This window comes from Ailuropoda melanoleuca, chromosome 4 (genome assembly GCF_002007445.2).
Source record: "Ailuropoda melanoleuca isolate Jingjing chromosome 4, ASM200744v2, whole genome shotgun sequence".
Taxonomy (NCBI): domain Eukaryota; kingdom Metazoa; phylum Chordata; class Mammalia; order Carnivora; family Ursidae; genus Ailuropoda; species Ailuropoda melanoleuca.
Genome location: NC_048221.1, coordinates 143946742 through 143966390, shown reverse-complemented (window position 1 = coordinate 143966390; position 19649 = coordinate 143946742). Strand labels below are relative to the sequence as shown.

Sequence of the window (19649 nt, the reverse complement as noted above, 5' to 3'; positions counted from 1 at the left end):
GGATGGATGGATGGATGGATGGTGAGTGGATGGATGGGTGGGTGGGTGGATGGATGGGTGGGTGGGTGAATGGATGGGTGGGTGGGTGGATGGATGGAGTGTGCACAAGTATGTATGTGCACATGTTCTGGGGAGAGGGTGTTTTAGTTACCGCCACTTACAGCAGTATGTTCCAGAATCTTTGGTTTATTATTGTCCTTGCCATTGTTTTTAATATATCAGATACAAACCTGAGTCCTAAGAGTTTTCTTATCAAAGGCTGGCCTGAGCTGACCAGAATGACTAATCAAATAGTCCACTCCTATTAGAGGGAAAGTGCTCGTTGGCCAAGGAAGGGCAAAGTTTTATCTGTAACATGCATACCAAGTTTCAGAATCATCCAGTTTAGTTGAACAATTCCAAAGTAGTGAATCCATTGCGGCAGAATCAGGTCTCAGTTTCTGCTGGGCTGACACCTCATCCGGAACTTGCGGGGCTGGGGGGTCAGGGCTTCCTGTGAGTGCTCGGTGGGACTTCTGCCTAATGGTGGTCCTCGCGTGTTGCCAGATTGGAGATGAAGACAACTGGGTGAATGTGGATTCCCCCAAGTTGCACAAGCCTCAGAGACAGTTATCCCATTGGTGGACTTTTAGCAGATCTCAGGTTTGTAGAGAATTCTTTAAAACACTAAATTATACGGAAAGTTTGGGAAGTGGAACCTGAGATGGAAAATGTGGGAAGGAAAGTGAGTCCTGGTCACTGAGCCAGCTCAGGTGAGGGCGATGGTCCCCTGGAGGAGTTCAGTCCCACCCCTTCCCTGGCATCCTGGGGGCAGTTGCTCTGGGCCCAGGAGTGCTCTCAGCTGTGGCTTGTGCCCAGGCTGGGTGTCTGGCCTCCTGTCGCTGCTCAGAGAGAACCCAGGGCTGTCACCACCCGTCATGGGGGCAGAGCTGCCCCGCCCCGGCCCTCAGCCCGCTGGGCCCAGACCCACTGAAATCTGGCCGGCCCATGGCGTACAGGCAGTGGGTGGATGGTTGACTGCCACGGAGGGTTTGTGGTTGCGTGTGAAGCGTGTGCTCTAGAGTTCAACGAGCTGACTCCACCCCTTGAAGTTTTACTCGGTTTCTTTACGCCTCAGTTATGTCGTCTGTAGAATGGGAGCAGTAATAGTATTCTCTGTTGTACAATCCTCTCTGCAGGGTTGTGTTAAGTGTGGTGCTGTCGCCATGGCCGTAGTGAAGTGCTCAGTCAGCATGGCCTCCTGGGCGTGTCTGAGGTCCCTTCCCGTTGTGTGTGTGTCCGTGAGCTGGGAGTCACCAGCACCGTGGTCCGGGGCAGTGCGCTGCCAGTGACTCTCCGGCTTGTCCTGCATGGAGTCAGCTGGCCAGAGCTTTAAAGCAGAGCTAAAGATTCCATTTTATGTAAGATGTGGCCCAGACATGTGTCCTCATTCTTAGGCTTCTGTGGTGATGTTCATATGTGGCTAAATCTCAAAATGACTAGTGCGTCCCAGGCAGTAATTGTGGCTGACAAGTCCTTGTAAATAAACATCACTTTATTGAGCTAACAAATCCCTTTGAGTCATTGGATATTAAGCCAGATAGAACCTTAGTGATTACAGGTGGTGGTGTATAAACAACCTTAACAAAACCGCGAGAATATTAATTGGTTGTAATGCCAGTAGTGATCATAATTGTATTTACTTATACCTTCTTTACATGTTTTCTCTGCAAATGCTGCCTTTTCACTTATCTTTCTGCAGTAGTTGAAACTCACTCGTTCAGTTGTTAGTAGCTCATGCCTGAAAATTTAAGAAAGTCCCAGATAGGAGAGCCGCCTCTGTGTTGGTGATCTATTGCTGGGAAACAAATAACCCAAACACTTAGGTGTGTAGAATGACACACATTATCTCAGGTCCTGGGGGTCAGGCCTCACCTATCGCACAGTTGCTCACAAGATGAATCAGAATTTCAGCCTATGGTCTGTGGTCCTGGCCAGACCCTATGCTGGGGAATTCAGTTGCTGGAAGACGTTGGACTGGAGGGCTCAGCTCCTTGCTAGAGGCTGCCCTCTGATCCTAGCTGGGTGCCACACTCCATCAGAGACAACCCATCATTTCCACCATACTCTGTTGTTGAGAGCAGGGCACTAAATGTATACATAACGTGTGACACATGACGTATATGATATCGTGTATATGATACATAGATGTATACATACAGGACGAGACCAGGTGATGCCCACAATACAGTGTTGGCTGTAGCATCACAGGGGAGCAGGTGGCACTTGGCCAGACTGGGCTGATTGCTAAGGAGGACAGTGTGCGGGGTGGGGGCATCTGGTCAACCTGTGGCCTTCAGTGAGCTCTCAGAAGTGAGTCATAGACACTGTGGGATAAGGCTGTCTCTCGACTTCCTCGGAAAAGACCAACAGCACGCCTTGACCACGTTATCAGGGGCATGAATTTGGAAGATGTGTCCTCACATCTAGGAGCTTTCCTTCATTCGGGGGAAATATCCATCAAGGACTGATTTCTTCCGGCAGCAAAAAGCCTAGATGAAGAGCGTTGACCTGGGGGACGTGAGGCGCAGCCCTGAAGTCCGAGCCACACACTGCAAGGCCGGGAAGGGTTTGTCCCGTGTCCCGGTGTTGGACGGCAGTGTCCCCTGCATATGAACCCCTGTGTCCTTCTCATGTCGGAGTATGCAAATCCGAGTGAGAAGCTAAAAACATACCCAATGCAATTTTTAGTGTGTTTTTTCCAAGAATTTGACCCTAAGGAGTCATTAATCAAAAATTAGAAATTTTGAATGAAAATGTAATGTTTTTAAATTTTGGTTTGCCTCCTTAAATTGAAAATATCCTCAAAAAGAATTTTAAATTTAGATCTGGAATTTTAGGCTGTGTGTGATAGTAATACACATGAGGGAGACACATTCCCATAATACTCTCATCAAAGTGGTAAAAAATTAACGTTGTGTTGAAGCTGGTCTCATGACAGTTCTCATGTGTAGACTTTCATTCATCGATGTTCCTAAAAAGGAATTTTATAGAAAGATCGGTTGTCTTGCCTCCTTTCTTTACAGAGGTTCCTCATTGTCCCCTTTTGGCCTTTGCATCACCTCGTTTTTATGGCTTTCCACACGTCGGATGCGTGGCTGTGGTGTCAGGATATGTCTGAGGGTGCTCCGTTAGTACGCACACCGCCGTTTCTGTTTTTATCCAGCATGTTTCCCAGGAAGACTAAGGGAGAATTGTGTACGCGTTATGAAGTGATTGTGTAACCATTAAATGAGGCAGGAGCCTGGCTGCGGCACAAGGTCAAACCCACAGGGGGCAAGTGGTGCAGTAAAGGCAATTTCATAGCGCTTAACGGTTCTAAAAAGGAGGCTGTGTTCTTCAGGCCAAGTGACTTATTTGGAAGTCTCACACAGTGATCTCACAAAATGGTGTCTCCCTTTAGTTGTCGTGGGTAATCGTCCTGCATACATACACTGAAAATTATCCATAAGCATTTAATGTCTTTCAGAGACTGAAGTAAGTGCATGATTATCCTAAGAACTGGCCCACAGGGCTCAGCCTTGTATGATTTGTTTCATAATGACCATTTCCAAGGACAGTCATCCATCTGTAGTCCAGGAATTCAGTTTTGTAGTTGTAGTTTTGTTTTCTGACTTTCTTCTTTCTACAAATTACTTTTTCTGAGTCTTAGAATTGTTGTTCTCTACTTCAACTCTCACCCGCAGATAGGTGAGAAAATTGCGTTGGTCAGCTCTGATTGTAGGAGAGACGTAAACCGTGCACAGCTCCCGGAGAGCGGCAACATGCCGTCCAACAGCGAGGCGCACCCTGCGGGAGCATAGACGCCTCTTTCCTCTCAGCGTGAGAATAGTCAGTTTAAAATGTTCAGTAAGTTTACTCGTACGTTTGGCAGAGGACCTAGATAGTAACGTCTGCTTTAGTGGAGTGCCTCCGGAGCCTTGCTGAACACCCCGTCTATGTCTGAGCTGGTCCTCGCTATCTTGCCCTGCAGCTCAGAGCTCAGAGGCACAGGCTAAGTCAGTCCCCGCAGCCGCTGGGGGCCCGATGGGACCCAGGTTTGCGGGGCTTCCCGCTGATCTTCTCTTCTGTTTCACTCGTTGAAACATGATGTTCAGGAGTCTTAAGAGTTTTCAAACCTGCTTTCCAATGACCAGTAAAACAATGCGTTTCTATAGTTGGGATTTCCAGGGAAGGGGGTCCTCAGTGAATGTCCTCAAGTCCTTCCTGTCAGAGGAGAACTTGCAGGGAACAGCTGGGGAGACTATGCACTTGGCTCGGCTGCATTGCAGCAAAGGGCAGGGAATGGGGTCAGGAGAGGGGCCCTGGGCCAACTGTGGGACCCAAAGTAAAATTGGGCTGTCTCCGTCTTTGGGATGGCTGTAGTTTTGCCAATGGGAGCCGACCCCAGGACCTGGGCCTCCTGCCTGGCAGGAAGGCAGGGGTACCACGTTCCTTGATGTTTGCATTCTGGGGCGATGGCTCCAGGTCCCTGAGAAAGGCAATGGAGAAAGACAACCAGGGCTGTGAAAATGACCTCAGGATCCTAGCAGGATTTGCATCTCAAAGGGATTTATAATTAGGTTTTCTAATGCAGGAGCTCTGCTGGTAAGAGGCTGGGCGGGAGCTGGGAACTGTGTGTTCAGAGCTAGTCACCGACCTCACATTGAATGATTTATTGTTTCAAATAGGAGCTGCAAGGAAACACTGGGGAAAGAGCTACACACAGAGCTAAGTTCAGTTACATCACATTAATACTGTGAGGCTGAGCGGCTTGTGTTACAGAAAGTAGTCATACCTCTGGAATCCTTTGGTGTTTTGTCCTGGGATTTCTCAGGTTGTTCAAAAGCTATTTTTAGTTCCTCCCATTTGTTCCTAAGTACAAAGCTCAGCTCCCTGGTTTGAGTCCTAAACACGTGACTCCTTGAAAAGTGACCTCACTCCTCAGAACTGCTCTAAATAAGTATTTCAAAAGTCAGATCGCTATGTGGGTGAAAATACTTAAGGTGAGCTGGATCTTCGCTCACGCTGACTGTCCCGCTGCTCAGGGTTGCCTTAAAGACAACGTGCTTTTGTGCAAATGCATAGTGACCTAGTGTGAGCTAAGGACGTGTGTGCCACGTGCTTAATTTATTGCCTCTGCGGCCTCTTTCCTAGGTCCGCATTTGGAAGTTCAAAATCAGGCTCAGAGAGACATAAACGGCACGAGGTCAACAGCTAATAGTTGGCAGAGGAAGGTTTCAGGTCTTGACGGATCTCAAACCTATGAAACTACAGGCTCCCCAGTTATCCCCAGTGACGGGGGAGAACGTGGCTGGCTGTCCCACTGATGGCATGACCACACAGAGGCTTCCGGAGGGGTCTTTGGCCATCAGTCTTTGACAGTTACGCTCAGTAGTTACAGAATTTCTGAAAAGCTGCTTGCTGTACCTGGTTTATGAAAATAAAAACGGTTTCTGTGTTTCCCAGGCTGAAGCGAAGGATCTGGGGTTGGGGACAGCCTCCAAAATCCAGGTGCGGTCTCTGTTCCCAGGGTTCATTAAGAATGAGGAACACAGCGCACAGGCCACAACTCACACGCACACGCATGAGCACACCTATGAGCCAGGAGGCTTGCTGACCCTGTGCAGGAATCCATGCCACTGGGGACCAGCAGCGGGGGGACAGCACAGAGGGGAATGCTGCAGAGACGTCCGCAAGGCCATCGGGAAGTCAGGGGAGCCCCAGAGCCCACGAGCCACCTGCACACATCACCTGTCATTTTACCTGCACACCTGTGCCCAGAAAGCAAAAGAAGCATTTGGCCAACGACCACGTTCATGTCGATTTGGGGAGTTAACTTTGAACGTAACCTGTGAATGGGGTGTGTCTGGCTTCACTGGATGGCCCGCCTGCATCAAAATATCTTAGAATCACAATGACGAGCCCTAACAGCCCCAGGTCGTCGTTTTATCATTATGAAGGTACTTTAGTTCCCCTACAGTACTTCATTAGCTTTTGATGTCATGTCCCATGATACATCGTTAGCATGTAACACCCAGTGGTCCATGCAATACATGCCCTCCTCAGTACCCTTCACCGGGCTAGTCCATCCCCCCACCCCCTCCCCTCTGAAACCCTCGGTTTGTTTCCAGGAGGCCAGGGTCTCTTGTGCTTCATCTCCCCCTCTGATTCCCCCCCTTCAGATTCCCCTCCCTTCTCCTATGGTCCTCTGTGCTTTTCCTTATGTTCCACATAAGAGTGAAACCATATGATAATTGTCTTTCTCTGCTCGACTTACTTCACTTAACATAACCCCCTCCAGTTCCATCTATGTCGATGCAAATGGTGAGTCATCATCCTTTCTGATGGCTGAGTAATATTCCATTGTATATATGGACCACATCTTCTTTATCCATTCGTCTGTTGAAGGACATCCAGGCTCCTTCCACAGTTTGGCTGTTGTGGGCATTGTTGCTATGAACATTGGGGTGCATGTACCCCTTCTTTTCATTACATCTGTATCTTTGGGGTAAATACCCAGTAGTGCAATTGCTGGGTCATAGGGTAGCTCTATTTTTAACTTTTTGAGGAACCTCCACACTGTTTTCCAGAGTGGCTGTACCAACTTGCATTCCCACCAGCAGTGTAGGAGGGTTCCCCTTCTCCACATCCTCTCCAACATTTGTTGTTTCCTGTCTTGTTAATTTTAGCCATTCTGACTGGCGTAAGGTGGTATCTCAGTGTGGTTTTGATCTGAATTTCCCTGATGGCTAATGATGTTGAACATTTTTTCATGTGTCTGTTGGCCATTTGTATGTCTTCTGTGGAGAACTGTCTGTTCATGTCTTCTGCACATTTTTTGACATGATTATTTGTTTTTTGGGTGTTGAGTTTGAGAAGTTCTTTGTAGATCTTGGATGCCAGCTCTTTGTCTAAAGTATTATTTGCAAATATCTTCTCCCATTCCGTGGGCTGCCTCTTTGTTTTGTTGACTGTTTTCTTTGTTGAGCAAAAGCTTTTTATCTTGACCAAGTCCCAAAAGTTCATTTTTGCTTTTGTTTCCCTTGCCTTTGGAGATGTGTCATGAAAGAAGTTGCTGTGGCCAATGTCGAAGAGGTTATTGCCTATGTTCTCCTCTGGATTTTGATGGATTCCTGTCTCACATCTAGGTCTTTCATCCATTTGGAGTTTATCTTTGTGTATGGTGTGAGAGAGTGGTCAGGCTTCATTCTTCTGTATATAGCTGTCCAATTTTCCCAGCACCATTTATTGAAGAGACTGTCTTTTTTTCCATTGGATGTTTTTTTCCTGCTTTGTCAAAGATTAGTTGCCCAAAGAGCCGAAGGTCCATCTCTGGTTCTCTATTCTGTTCCATTGGTCTATGTGTCTGTTTTTGTGCCAGTACCATGCTGTCTTGGTGATCACAGCTTTGTAGTATAGCTGAAATCCGGCAAAGTGATGCCCCCAGCTTTGTTTTTCCTTTTCAACAATTCCTTGGCGATTTGGGGTCTTTTCTGGTTCCATACAAATTTTAGGATGGTTTGTTCCAGCACTTTGAAAAATGCCTTTGGTATTTTGGTCGGGAGCATTGACAGTGTAGATTGCTCTGGGTAGCATAGACATTTTCATGATGTTTATTCTTCTGATCCATGAGCACAGAATGTTTTTCCATCTTTTTGTGTCTTCTTCAATGTCTTTCAAGAATGATTTGTAGTTTCTAGAATACAGATCCTTTACGTCTGTGGTTAAGTTAATTCCAAGGTAAAGTATGGTTTTTGGTGCTATTGTAAATGGGATGGATTCCCTAATTTCTCTTTCTTCAGTCTCATTGTTCGTGTATAGAAATGCAACTGATTTCTGAGCATTGATTTTGTATCCTGCCACATTACTGAATTGCTCTGTAACTTCTAGTAGTTTGGGGGTGGAGTCTTTTGGGTTTTCCATATAGAGCATCATGTCATCTGCGAAGAGGGACATTTTGACTTCTTCTTTGCCGATTTGAATACCTTTTATCCCTTTTTGTTGTCTGATTGCTGTTGCAAGGACTTCTAGTACTATGTTGAATAATAGTGGCGAGAGTGGGCATCCTTGTCGTGTTCCTGATCTTAAGGGAAAGGCTCTCAGCTTTTCCCCATTGAGAATGATATTCGCTGTAGGCTTTTCATAGATGGTTTTTATGAGATTGAGGAATGTCCCCTCTATCCCTACACTCTGAAGGGTTTTAGTCAGGAAAGGATGCTGTATTTTGTCAAATGCTTTTTCTGCATCGAGAGGATCATATGGTTCCTGAGTCTTTTCTTGTTGATATGATGTATCACGCTGATCGATTTGCGAGTGTTGAACCATGCTTGCATCCCAGGTATGAATCCCACTTAGTCATGATGGATAATCCTTTTAATGTACTGTTGGATTCTATTAGCCAGGATCTTGTTGAGAATTTTGGCATCCATATTCATTAGGGAAATTGGTCTGCAATGCTCCTTTTTGATGGGGTCTTTGTCTGGTATTGGGATCAAGGTAATGCTGGCGTCATAGAATGAATTTGTAAGTTTTCCTTCTGTTTCTATTTTTTTGAAACAGCTTCAAGAGAATAGGTATTATTTCTTCTTTAAATGTTTGGTAGAATTCTGCTGGGAGGTCATCTGGCCCTGGACTCTTGTTTTTTGATGACTGCTTCAATTTTGTTACTGGTTATTGGCCTATTCAGATTGTCAGTTTCTATTGCCACACCTGAGCGGTGGTAAACATCACAGTCCTGCAGGCCGCCCGGCATCCTTGGTGATGATGTCTGCCCTCCGTCCTCTTCACTGGACGAGGCGGTGCTGGCAGAGTCCACACAGAGGAACAGCATGGGGCAGAGCCCAGTGTGGGCGCTTTGGGGTGTGTGCGCGTGTGCACGAGAGCGCGGATGAGGGGCAGATGCAGGCGGCGCAGGCCTCGAAGGCAAGGAGGGCAGACACAGACAGGCACCACCCCGCCGCCCACACCACTGCTCACCGGATCTCTGAGACCTGCATAACCTGGAGTGAGATCTCCGAGATCTGCTGTCTGCTCACCGGTTCTCTGAGACCCGTTGCTTAGCTGTGTCCTTAAAGGACTCGGGGAGAAGTGCAGATGTCACAGCCAGAGCCCACGGCATCCACAGGGTCACTCTGTTTTGACCTTTGCTCTTGAGGGTGTTTTTAAAACGTTCATTCTGGGGCACCTGGGTGGTTCAGTTGTTAAGCATCTGCCTTCGGCTCAGGGCGTGATCCCAGCGTTCTGGGATCGAGCCCCGCATCAGTCTCCTCCTCTAGGAGCCTGCTTCTTCCTCTCCCACTCCCCCTGCTTGTGTTCCCTCTCTTGCTGGCTGTCTCTCTGTCAAATAAATAAATAAAATCTTTTAAAACAATAAATAAAATTAAAAAAAAATGTTCATTCTATGCAGTCAGGACGTCTGGGTTCACATTTGTAAATCCTGGGCTGAGGTATTGTGAGCGGGGTCCTCTGACTCGGTGCAGAACACTGTGGTGGGAAGTACCTGCAGTGCCCTGGGAGCTCATGGTGACTCCTGGTTCACACCTGTGTTGTTTTCATTGCTGGCTGTTTTTATGCCAAACCGGAGCCCGGAAGTCTCATGATTTTACCTTTCAAGGGAAACATTGCAGCAGAAGCTGTGGTTACCAGAATTTTAAGTGAAAGGAGCTCCTGACTGTAATTTACTTAAAATCGTGTTTATTTGGGGCTTCTTTCCCCAGGAGCCATGTCGGAGGATGGCCTGCTCCTGAATGTGCCTCCAGGTGCAGCCGGCTGGGGTCACAGCGGTCCCCCTCGGGCTGGCAGCCATATCCCGGTCCTGGCGGCTCCTGGGCGTCAACGATGTGGGGCCCCGGCCCTCGGTGGGTACCCCCGACCTGTGCTAACACGCTGCCCGCTCTGTTTTCCAGTTGTGGCTCTCAGAGGACTGCTGGCTGCACGCGGACTTGGGCCTGGGGCCGCACGGCCTCGAGGACCCTTGGCCCTACTGCTTTAGCGTCCTGGTCAGCCACGGCCAGAGTCGCGTCTTCAGCGTGGAGCTGGGGAGTGAGCTGGCCACGTGGGAGAGGTCTTTCCAAAGAGCTACTTTCATGGAAGTTCAGAGAACCGGGGTAAGCGACTCCCAGCGTCTGACGGGAAATGTGTGTGGATGCCTGACTTTGCAGTTCGGTGCCCAGCCATGTTCCAGAAAAAAATGAATCTTTTAAAGTTGAGTGTGCTCATCTGAGTCACCAGGTCCAAACGACCTCCCTACTCAGTGTGTTTGGCAGGAGACAGGGGTCATGATGGGGCGGAGCGAGGGGGTTTTCATCTCCGTCATGTTGCATGTAATGTGCAGAGAGCCAGTCGCTTCCCTCCGCAGGGCTTGAGGGACAGCACGCCCACATTCCCGATTAGTGAGGTTCCCACAGACTGTTCTCTGCAAACCGTGAGTGAGTAATCCACCGTGAAGTCACCTGGACGTTTGTCACGTGAAGGCACTGAGTGGCCCTTCCTCTGCGTCCTAGCAATCCAGAGTATAGAACAGCTCTTCTCAGGACAGCAGGTAAATCACTCACACGTTTGACTGTGTCAGTGGAAAGCGTCAGGAAGAAGGTATTTCAACCCTCACAGTCATGAATAGAGGGATCCCCTTCATGGGGAGGCCACCCTACACACCAGAGGCAGGAAATCAATGAAGTGATGCATTAGGGAGCGGACTTAGCCACCCAACAGCGCTGGGCTCGTCCGGCCTCACATCCGTAACCCTAAGGCTGTGAACTCAGCTCGGAGACCGCCACCTTCCTCAGACACGTGTGTTTGGAGTGGGACAACCCTGTGCTGCCGTCTGCTCTCCTGGCTGCCACTTCGGCCGCCCAGGCCTGGGGGCCTCCCTGCCAGTGGTTAAGCCTCCCCGCCACCTATGTGTCCGCGTGGTGACGTCACACTCAGATGTTCATGGAAACTAAACATCACAGTTTCTCCCATGAGCCTCGTCCTGAGTGGGGCAGTGCGTCCTGGAATTAGGCCCTGATTCTCACAATAACCTGCTTGCTGGAGGCAGGTGTGGGAGGGTCCTGGCACCAAATACCGACTCCCTGATCTCAGGGACTTGCTTGGATGCCTAGTGGCCGTCAGCAGCTCAGACGCCACTGAACACAGCAGAAGTACTGGAGCTCGAGTCATAGCCCCTGTTGGCCAAGGTGAAGTCCCTGTTCTTACCTCAGGTGAGCATGACACCCCAGCACCAGAAGATGGAGAGGAGAGGGCATTCTCCCTCTGCCTGTGTCCATGGTGTCTGGCTGTGCTGCAGGGTGGGGGCCGCTCGAGCCTCTGGGGGAAGGAGGCACCTCAGATGCCTTCCAGGAGACGCACCATGACGTCCCGCAGTGCAGGGAGGCTGCGGGCCCTGCTCATCCGGTGCCCGTCATAACACAATGGGGGTCCCAGCCACCCTGGGTGGGTGCCGTTCTCTCTCCTGCCTTCCCTGTGTCCAGAGCAAAGGGGCAGGCATGGGGTCACCGGTGCTTTCATAGCCCGAAATCCCTCCAGAAGAAGTGGCGCTCCCTTTGCAGAGTCCTGAGGTATTTGGGGCAAGTAGGAAGGAGGGAGAAGCCTGGGGGGGGGTCTGTAGAAGGGAGGACGTGATGTCTGGATTAGGACATGGGGGGCAGTGTGCCCAGCAGGCTCTGGGGGATGTATTTTCAGTAATTGGAGATTGAGGCAATGAGGATCTCTCGTGGGTGCAGGGGCGAGGATGAGTGTGGTCGTTGATGGTGGCCGTGCGCTGATGTGAATAACAGGCTGGCTTGTGCAGCAGGTGCTCCTGTGGAGGTGGGTCTCCTTGCTCGGGAGAGACGTCACCCAAGGCCTCCCAAATCTGAGAATCCTCATGCCCATTTGAGCCTTTCCAAGACCCGCTCCTGTGGGGTTTCCTCACTTCCAGGTGCTGGTGTCAGTGCCAGAGCCTCTGTCCTGATTTCTTGGTTTTCTGGACTCAGAGGTGGGAAGGAAGGAGGATGTACTTGGAAGGTGGTGGATCAAGTCCTGGCCCGACCAGTGAGAAACTGGTCCATGAACATGGGCAAAATGGTTCTCCAAACTCCTTTACTGAATCTGCAAATTAAGGATTGGAGTATGCGCACCAGAGCCATTATGGAAGTTATGTCAGCTTTAATGTGCTCTCCGTGCCAAGCTGTGTGCCGTTTGTACGCACTGTTAGTCTTTTAAAGTAAATCTGATGTGATACTGTGTTCTCTTTCCTTTCCTTTCACTGAGGGGAAGACTCAGTTTGCAAGGGCTGAGCGGCCCCTCCAAGGTCACCCAGAGATGATCCACGTGACCAGTGACCAGTCACCAGCTCTACCCCAGGGTCTCTGGGCTGAAAGCATGTTCTCTCCTGCAACACGCTGCCACCAGCACAGGGGAGGGGGTGTGCGAGCAGCTGCCCAGGGTGGGCAGGCTTCTCGATCAACTCGTGCTGCCACCCCCATCCCTGTGTCTGCTAGATTCAGCAGCTTCTCTCCTGTGTCCTGACTTTGACTTGACCCAAGCCCAAGATCCCAGCCTTACAACTCGAGAAAGTTTACACGTTTGTAATGTGTACGAACGACATTGGTTTTCCTTCTCTGTGTTCAGCAGGCTGCAGGTCGCTGGTTTCCTGCATTAACTTCCTTCTTCGTGCTTCACTGTAAGGATTTCCGAAAGAAAGCTCTGGGTTTAGACTCAGGGCATGTTTCTCCCCAGTAGTTTCTCAGTGCACCTTATCTGGGCTCAGCGGCGTAGAGACTGGGTGCTTGCCTCCTGCCCAGCTCTAACTCATTGACACTAAACTAATAATGTTTTAAGTTATACCTATACTACAGATCTCCTGCAGGCACCTAAGTCCAGGTGTCCTACACAGGCACGACCGAATGGAGAACTTCCCCGGTGGGATGCCTGGGGGACTCAGTTCAGTGTCCGACTCTTGATTTCGGCTCAGGTCATGATCTCAGGGTCGTGGGATCGAGCCCCACGTCAGGCTCCACACTCAGCGGGAGTCTGCTTGGGGCTTCCCCCCACACTCCCTCCGCCACTCATGCTCATGCGTTCCCTCTCTGTCTCTCTCCAAAAAAAAAAAAAACAAAAAAAAAACCACTAAACTAAAAAAGAACATCCCCGGTCATGTGTGTCGCACCATCCCCGGGCTCAGGCGCAAGGGCGGGTGTCCTGTTGTACATTCTTCAGATGGTTTTACACCTATGTCAGCACCATTTTTTCTTACTAAAAATATATTCATCATATGCATATAGTGCTTTGTAAGGTGCAAAATGTGCATTTTATCCACATTAATTCATCTAATTTTTTTTATTTATAGCAGCAATACCCTCTTTGAATTTAAGAAAAACAAAAAATCTGTCTTCGTCACAGCATGCCGTGTCACGTCTCTGTACCCGGCCGGCTGCCTGTTGCAACAGTGGCAGAGATCTCCTGCCTTGCACTGCAACACACTGGGACTGTTACCGTCCTGATAACGGGGCTTCCTACAGACACACCAGCTCTTCCCATCTCCACCCAGCTGAGCTAGGAGGTTTAAGTGTTTGCTTAGAACACGTCCTCTCCTGGTTGCAGGATGCAGCAGGCCTTCCGTTCATCTTCCCTGGAGGAGGGCGCCTCTCTCCCAGCAGTGGGATGATCATAGGGTCACTCCTTCGGTCTGATTTTGCCAGATTAGGTCTTGAACCCAGTAGATTAACATGCTTGTCAGGGAACACTGTCTGCTGACCAGTGTCCACTCTGGGGCCTGGGGTGCAGTTAGTCTCTCCAGGGTGGAAGAGGGGTGGACACCTCAAGAAATTTAGCGCTCAGAGGAAGAAGTTACTAGCTGGCGACAGTGGAATCGGCGACTGGTTTATTTCAAGTTGACTCAGCTGTTCTCGCTGGTGCCGTATACAAAGAAATGAAGTGACATCTATGTCACAGGAGTGTAACGACGTCCATGAAGGTTTACCTCAGTCATGATTCCCTGTGTTCCCAGACATCGTGTCCTTCTAACGGGGGATCTTCCAATTTCAGCCGTGCTTAGGGGTCACTCATCCCACGTTGTCACTTGCAGGTGGGGCAACGTTTCAGGAATATACAGTTGGTCTTGTAATCAATCAATTTAGTCTATCAGGCTAACAGTTGGAAAGAGAGAAATCAAATCGTCATTTCAGTAGACCCAGGAAAATATTTGACAAAATCCAGCATCGTAACAGCAAAGAAGGTGTGGAAGAAATTTTCCCTAACCTGATAAAAAGGCATTCATCACTTACAAAAGTGCCCACAGGTAACATCCTACTGAATGGTGAGAGACTAAACACTTTCCCCCAAGATTGAGCATAAGGCAAAGTGTCTCCTGTCATTACTTGTGTTAACACTTGACTGAAGGCTCTAGCCAGGGCCACCAGTCAAGAAAATGTAATAAGAGACATCAAGATTAGAAAGGAAAAAGTAAAACCATCTTTATCCGCAGATTTCATGTTTTCAATAGAAACTCAGATGGAACCTATAAGAAAAGTGAGTTCGGCTAAAGGAAAAGGTTGCAAGATACAAGATCAGTATACAAAAGTCAATTCTATTTCCTCATACAAGGAACAAACAAAAATATAACAGCATAGAAACATATGAGATAATCTGGATAAACCTGAAAAGATGCTGAAGACTTGTAACAGAAAACTACAGAACATTGCTTCAGGGGGAGTGAGGAAAGCTGGGTAGGCGGAGAGCCAGACCGTTCACGGGTCAGAATCCTACCAATGTCAATGTCCACGACGACCAATCTGTACGAGAGATGCCGGTAACGTCCCCGCAGCTTCTGTGTGGAGGGGGACTGGTGAGTCTCAAATTCATGTTAGAAATGCAGAGGACTCAGTATATCTTCAGTAACTTCGGAAAAGAAGAACAGAATTGAATGACCGACACCACCTGATTTCAAAAATAATGGAGATTCTGGAGTCGTTGTGACCGCGCGCTGTTGGCACAAAGGCAGACGAGCGGGCTCCAAGGGGCGGAATCCAGAAGCAGATCCCCACATACACAGACAATGTTGTTCGACAGACGTGGACGGTAAGTCAGTGGGGAATGAAGTCTCGGAACAAACCATGGTGGAATAATTGGACCTCACACCATCTGTAAAGAATAACTCAAAATGGGTCATAGAACTATAAAACTTCAAGAAGAAAATACTAGGTAAAATCCATGTGACCTTTAGTGATGCAAACATTTCTCAGATACAAAAGCCAAACTACAATCCGTGTAAAAGAAATTTAAAAAGATAATTTGGGGACTTCGTCCATATAAAAAACCTGCTCTTAGATGAAAGATAACTGTTAAGAAACATGAAAAAGATGCCAGAGTGTGGGAGGAAACATTGGCGAGGCATAGATCTCATAAGGACCTGTATCTGTAATACATAGAGAGACCTCAGAGCTCAGCAAGAAGAAGAAGCAAACCAACACAGACATGGGGCAGAATACTTGAATAAACCCTTCCTGGGAGAGGATATATAGACAGGAAATCATCACACGAGAATACTCTCAGGTCATTGGGGAAGTGCAAATCGAAACCGTGAGCACCACAACACACCTGTTAGCACAACGGAAATTTACAAGACCAATGATAGGTACCGCACGTAGGTGAGAATGGACGAACAGGCCCTCCGGCACGCTGTTGGCATGGCTGGTCTGGCAGGTCCGTGCGCTGAAATATCCAGCCACCCTAAGACGCGGATGTGCCCTCCTCGCCTTGTGCACAAAAGCCGTCATAGCCGCTACTACCCAAATCTGAACAACAACCCGCCTGTCCGTCAGCGTGGGGCCAATGGAATATTTGGTACGTTGGCACAGTGGGATGCTCTCCAGCAGGGAGAAGAGCGAACAATAGGGAAGACACTCAACATGACAGTCGATCAGTACATTCTGTGTGATTCACGCAGCAAATGTTTTAATTCTGATGAGGTCCGATTTATGGATTTCTTTTATGGCTGTGTTCTTGGTGTCGGTTCTAAGATCTTGAGGGTTCGTTCCAGATCAGGGATGTTCTGCCCTGTGTAGTCTTTGAAAGCTTTCTGCTTTGCCGTTTCCCTGTGTCACCCGTGCAGGAGCGCCACCTGGATGCAGGGTGGGTCCGCCCCATCTGTGAGCCCCAGGCTGGGCTCCACGGTGAGTCAGTCTGTCCCGGCAAACAAGGAAAGGAAGGGCTGCTGGTGCACTCGTTCGTGATGGGAGGAGCTCCTGCGCGGCGGGTCAGGCTGTGAGGTGGGGAAGGGCAAGGCCAGGGCTGTCCTCAGAGAAGAAAGCTCAGAGCAGACTGGGCTGGACAGTGCCTGGCCATACCTGGGAGGCCCCCTGCATGATGACCTAGTCAGAAACCGGGTGAGATGGTTTCCAATCAGTAACACTCCCTCTGACACTTGGTGATGTGAATTTGATTTACAGATGACATTATTAAAACTGTGATTACTTCACTTACTAAATGTCATCAATCACATTTTTGAGAAAACCTAGAGTTGTCCCTTTTAGTTGCAGCCAAATCTGGAATTACTTTCAGGTGCGTAAATTTCAAAATGTCACCCGACGTCACCTGCTTAACCTCATGTTGGGGCAACTGAGCACAATAATCCGTCATTCCGTCTCCCTTAGCACATGGTCCTGCTGGGGCGCCACGTGGTCCCCAGCCCAGGGGCCCGCCGTTGGAACTCGTTTTAGAGTTTCACGTTCATCACCTCCAAGAGCGTCACTCCTCTTTCGTGGTCGCCTCCTCCTCTTGCCAGTTGGGCGCCCAGAAAACAGGGCCAGCACCAGTGAGGATGTTGTCAAACAACAGCAAACAACACCAAGGAAGGATTTAAGAATCTTTCCATAAGTGTGACGTACAAATGGGCTGTTCTGCTTGTTCTGAAGCCTGTTTGCTTCTGTCAGTTTCTGGCTGTGGTTGTGTCGTTCCTGTCACCAGGTGAGGTTCTCTCAGTCATTCTGTGGCGCATCCCCCACGCGCTGCGTACTTTCCTAGATGTCCTCAGCTGGGGAACTGAGGTGCAGGAACGTGCCGCCCCCCCCCCGGGGGTCGGGCCGGCCAGTCCTGAGCTTCCCTCCCGCCCGGCTGGCAGCTGCGAGGCATGGTGGAAAAAACATATCCAGAGGACCTATGAGACAATCAGGTGAAATATTAAATAGCACCTGGATTAGAATAGATTTATGGGATCATTAAAAAGTAATTATTGGTCCATTACCAGAAGCACCAGTTTAATTACACAATGAAGTTTCAGGCTGTTTTCGTTAAGTGCAGGAAGCCCCTCCATGGCTCCCACACCTGCCCAGTCCCCTGGGGAGCGGTTAGGAAGCCAGCATGGCTGGCCGCCGCGCGTCAGAAAGGGTGTCCGTCAGCTCAGACACTTTCTGACAAATGCCAGGCAGTCTGTGCACCAAGATGGGCTGTGGATAGAGATGAGATTTCTAGTGGAGAAGATTGATTGAGGACACGCGGGGGATTTCAACACCAGTGCGCTTATGGGAAGTGTCGCTCTTGTGATCGATGCCGCAGACCCAGAGCGAGGACTGAGGAAGAAGAAATGTTTTCTCAAGTCCAGTGACCTCATTGGTCATGTTTTGAGGAGCCCAGTATAGATCCTTACGGCCTCCTAAAAGTTTTACTTCGTTACAGAAAAGTTCTACGTCTTCAAACACTCAAAAGTTGATAATCATACAAGCTGTGGCTCGTATTCCAAGCCATTATTTCGGCCACCAAGAAATATTTAAAAACGTTTTATAAAAATCTAGGTCATTAGGACAGACATGCTGCAGAGGAAAGAAAGGGGCCAGGCGTGGAGGGCAGCGGGCAGACCCGGGGCAGAAGGCAGGTGTGCCTGTCTCCAGGCGCCTGTGGCTGGCTCTCTGGCCCTCAGCCCTCTGGAGCTGTGGGCTGTAAATGGGGTTGACTGGATGGTGCATGAGAAGAGAATACGCGTGAAGCTGCGGGTTTTGAGGGTGGACACAGAGCGGGGAGAAGATCCGGGCGCTGCCGCCTCCGGGGGAGACTTCCTTCTTCCAGATGCGGGTGTGCCTTCAGGATCCCTTAAGCCCCAAGCGCTGTTGCAGGTGTGGTTGTGGGGGAGATGGCGTGTGGGGGCGCACTCCCTCCTGTCTCTGTGCCCGTGAATCTCACTGCTTCGTGGCGGGGATTGTGCACGATGTGTCCTCCTGTGACTGGCTCGCTCCACCCAGCACAGCGTCCTCAACGCTCATTCCTGCGGGGTCCCTTCCTTCGTAAGGCAGGATGGCGCCCCCCTGTACAGATAGACCACATGTCCTTTATCCATTCGTAGATGCCCCGTCTTCACAGCGTCAAACCAGTTTGAGGGACAAAGCCAGCGGCATCACACTCAGAGAGAGACAGGGCTATTGGCTCAGTAGAGACGCGCGAAGCCCCCAGTAACCCCTGCCGCCTTTAGTCTGTCTCCGGACCTTGAACAGAGAGTTCCTACTTCACGGTGTCCGTCACCATCGGACGGTTCAGGGAAGCGCTGTGCTGTGGATTCCATCACTTTCCCACGTCGCTTCTCACCCCGCGTGGGAAGCTGTCCGTGTCCCTGCCTGGTGGGCGTGCGGTGAGAACTCAGCACGGACGCTCAGGCTGGCGGGTGTCACCGTCCGCCATCACCCGGGCCTAGCTGCCGACCTGTTGTCTGGAGAGCCTTGGTGGTGACACGTGGCTGGGAGGCCAGCTGCGCCACAGACCCCTTGGTCTCGGCCTGAATCAGCCGTGTTGTGTGAGTTATTCACAGGGTGCCTCACTCAGGGTCTGGGAAAGAAAGAACTGAGGCTCTAAATTGGTTCCTGGATTTCAGTGCCGTTGACTGAGGTCCAACTGTGTTCCGCTGACACTATGTGAGGTTTTGTGTGTGGCCTCAACACGTGGCGTCAGAAGGCACGGACGTCAGGTTTGGATTTGGCCTTCATGCCGGTGGTGTTTGGCTCCTCATTCCGGTGCCAAGGTGTTCGTGTTGGTGAGTCTGTGGGGAACTTGAGAAGCTATTTCTGGTTTGAGAGACCCTGATGCACAAATGACGTGGACACTGTGGCTTTTTTTTCGAAATGTCCAGAAGTTCAGTGACTATGACTTGGAAACACATAAATTGAATTAGGTATGTATGAAAATTGCAAGAACCTTGTGCTCTTTCTAGCAAGTAACTGGGCTTTCCTCTCCTCTAGGAATAAGTTGCCATGACTGAAGGGTTAGAGGCAAGTCTCAGGGTATGGGCATAACTAGGGGGTCAGCTGGTGTTGAGGTTCGGCATGGGGTCCGGGCAGCTCCTGGACCCGCCGGGGATGGGAGGGCCGCTGGGTAAGGGGATTCTGCAGTAGCCGTGTGACAGGACAACGCACCTCAGCTTCTTGAACGTTTTGACCCTCGTACTCAGAAAAAGTGAAAATAAACAGTGATCGGTCACCAATAATCAGTCCTATGGATGTCAAGGTTAAGATTCATTCACACGCAAAGAAGGAACTTAATTCAAAGTGGAGTGCGGTAAAGGGACTCCTGTGGTTCCTGTACCTGGGGTCAGGGTGGCTCAGAGCACAGGGGCCCGGGTCACGCAGTCACGTAGGGTCCTTCATCTGCTCCTCCGTGAGCAGGTG

At 49.7% G+C, this 19649-nt stretch overlaps 1 protein-coding gene across 1 annotated transcript in view; it reads left to right on the top strand.

Moving 5' to 3' along the window:
* SNTG2 (syntrophin gamma 2) overlaps window positions 1-11428 on the top strand; it is a 186771-nt gene extending 175343 nt beyond the window's left edge. Inside the window, exons 16-17 of the mRNA XM_034657308.1 lie at window positions 9927-10127; window positions 11309-11428. Coding sequence (XP_034513199.1) covers window positions 9927-10127; window positions 11309-11428 — 321 coding nt within the window. The remainder of the gene's footprint in view (window positions 1-9926; window positions 10128-11308) is intronic.
* Window positions 11429-19649: the final 8221 nt, after the last annotated feature.